At 65.7% G+C, this 1,890-nt stretch overlaps 1 protein-coding gene across 1 annotated transcript in view; it reads left to right on the forward strand.

Moving 5' to 3' along the window:
* Positions 1-362: 362 nt before the first annotated feature.
* Positions 363-1,890, forward strand: part of LOC104288438 (sperm-associated antigen 5-like) — a 10,785-nt gene continuing 9,257 nt past the window's right edge. The window contains exons 1-8 of the mRNA XM_009887245.1: positions 363-411; positions 674-781; positions 955-995; positions 1,095-1,122; positions 1,228-1,317; positions 1,389-1,477; positions 1,562-1,672; positions 1,767-1,874. Of these exons, the coding sequence (XP_009885547.1) occupies positions 363-411; positions 674-781; positions 955-995; positions 1,095-1,122; positions 1,228-1,317; positions 1,389-1,477; positions 1,562-1,672; positions 1,767-1,874 (624 nt within the window). The remainder of the gene's footprint in view (positions 412-673; positions 782-954; positions 996-1,094; positions 1,123-1,227; positions 1,318-1,388; positions 1,478-1,561; positions 1,673-1,766; positions 1,875-1,890) is intronic.

A 1,890-nucleotide genomic window follows, 5' to 3' on the forward strand; every position in this document is an offset into this window, starting at 1 on the left:
CCCCCAACCCCCCCGCCTCGCTCGCGCACGTGTCCTTGCCGCCCGCACACGTGTCCCCGCACACGCGCACTCTCCCCCCGCGCTGCCCGCTGCCCTGCGGGGATCCAGGCGCTCAGCTGCTGGCTCCCGCCATGGGGACAAGGGGACAGGGATGGGGACGAGCTGCAGTGGGGCAGGGACCGGTGTCGGGGTGAATGAGGCCCTGGTGCCTGCCTGGGCCCAGTGGCCCTGATGGCCGTGCCACCTCAGTCCCCACGTAGCTTGCGTGTTGCCAGTGTGACCCCAGGGGACCATATCACTTTGGTACCTGTATGGCCACAGTGCCTGTGCCACCTTGGTGATTGTGTGTTCCCAGTGCCCACATGGCTCTGGCGCCCGTGTCACTGTGGTACATCACCCCATGTCACCTGAGTACGTGGTTCTGGTGCCCATATTATATCTTATGCCACCTTGATGCGAGTGTGGTCCTGCTTCTTGTGCCACCTCGCTGCCCTTATGGCCCAAGTGCTTGCATCACCTTGATGCATCGCCCTGGTGCCCATGTCACCTTGGTGCATGGCTCCAGTGACCCACCTGCCCCCCTGTACCCATGCCACCCCGGTGCCCGTGCCCCTCGTGCCAGCGTGGCCCCTCGTGCCAGCCCGTCAGTAAGGCACATCGACCGTCCCGGCAGTGTGCACCTACTGCAGCACCGGAGACCTTCACGCACTGTGGCGTGCCGCCGGGTGCTTCGCCGAGGCCACCGTCCGCCTGTTTGCTGCCGAGCTGGTGCTGGTGCTGGGTGAGTGTCCTGCCGTGCTGGGGACAGCCACCAGTGTCCCCACCAACAGGGACCTGCAGGCAGGGTCAGCCATCCCTGGGGGTGGGCAGCTGCCTGCTGGGTGTTGTGGGGGTGGCAGTGGGCACCATGCCGGGAGGTGACACACCACTCTGGTGGCTCCATTTTCTCCCCAGTGTATCTCCATGACCTTGGCATCGTGCACAGAGACGTGAAGGTGGGTGGCAGCGGGGCTGGGGGGCCGTAGGATGGGGTGTGGAGGGGTCTCTGAACCCCCTGGCACGCAGAGGCCACCCCAGTACCCGTCTCGTTTCAGATGGAGAACATCCTCCTGGATGAGAGAGGTAAGAGTTTGGTGGCACTGGTGTGGGGCCATCCCATCTGTGGGGATGTCCTCTCCAAGGGGGTACCCCATCCATGGAGCCCCCATGCAGTGTCTCATCCCACAGGACACCTCAAGCTCACAGATTTTGGCCTCTCCCGGCACCTGCGGTGGGGCGAGCGAGCCCACACCATCTGTGGCACCCTGCAGTACATGGGTAAGGGGGCAGTGGGGGGCTGTGGTGGGGGGCACAGCCCCCACCAGGCACTCATCTGCTCAACCCCACAGCTCCAGAGGTGCTGAGCGGGGGGCCCTACAGCCACGCAGCCGACTGGTGGTCCCTAGGAGTGCTGCTCTTTGCCCTGGCTAGTGGGGAGGTGAGGACCGTGGTGGTGATGGGGGGGGGGAGGGAGGATAGAGGCACCTCATGGAGTCCCTAAATCTGCTCCCTGCCCCCCCAGTTCCCTGTGGCACCAGCGGGGGACCACGTGGCCATGCTGGAGCGTGTCAAGCAGACCAGCTATGAGAGCCCACCTACGGTCAGCCCTGCGCTGGCCCGGCTGCTCGCCGAGGTAACCCTCCCACCTGGATTTTGGGGTCCCCACTGACCTCCCCCGGGCTGGATGCCGGGGTCCCCGCTACTCACTGTCCTCTCTCCGTCCCCAGCTGCTGTGCCACAACCCCCTGCACCGTCTGCGCTACCTCCACCACTTCCAGGGCCACCCCTTCTTCCGTGGGGTGGCCTTCGACGCTGACCTGCTGCAGAAGGACCCGGTGGCCGTGGCCCTTG

This window comes from Charadrius vociferus, unplaced genomic scaffold, assembly GCF_000708025.1.
Source record: "Charadrius vociferus isolate BGI_N301 unplaced genomic scaffold, ASM70802v2 scaffold1746, whole genome shotgun sequence".
NCBI lineage: Eukaryota > Metazoa > Chordata > Aves > Charadriiformes > Charadriidae > Charadrius > Charadrius vociferus.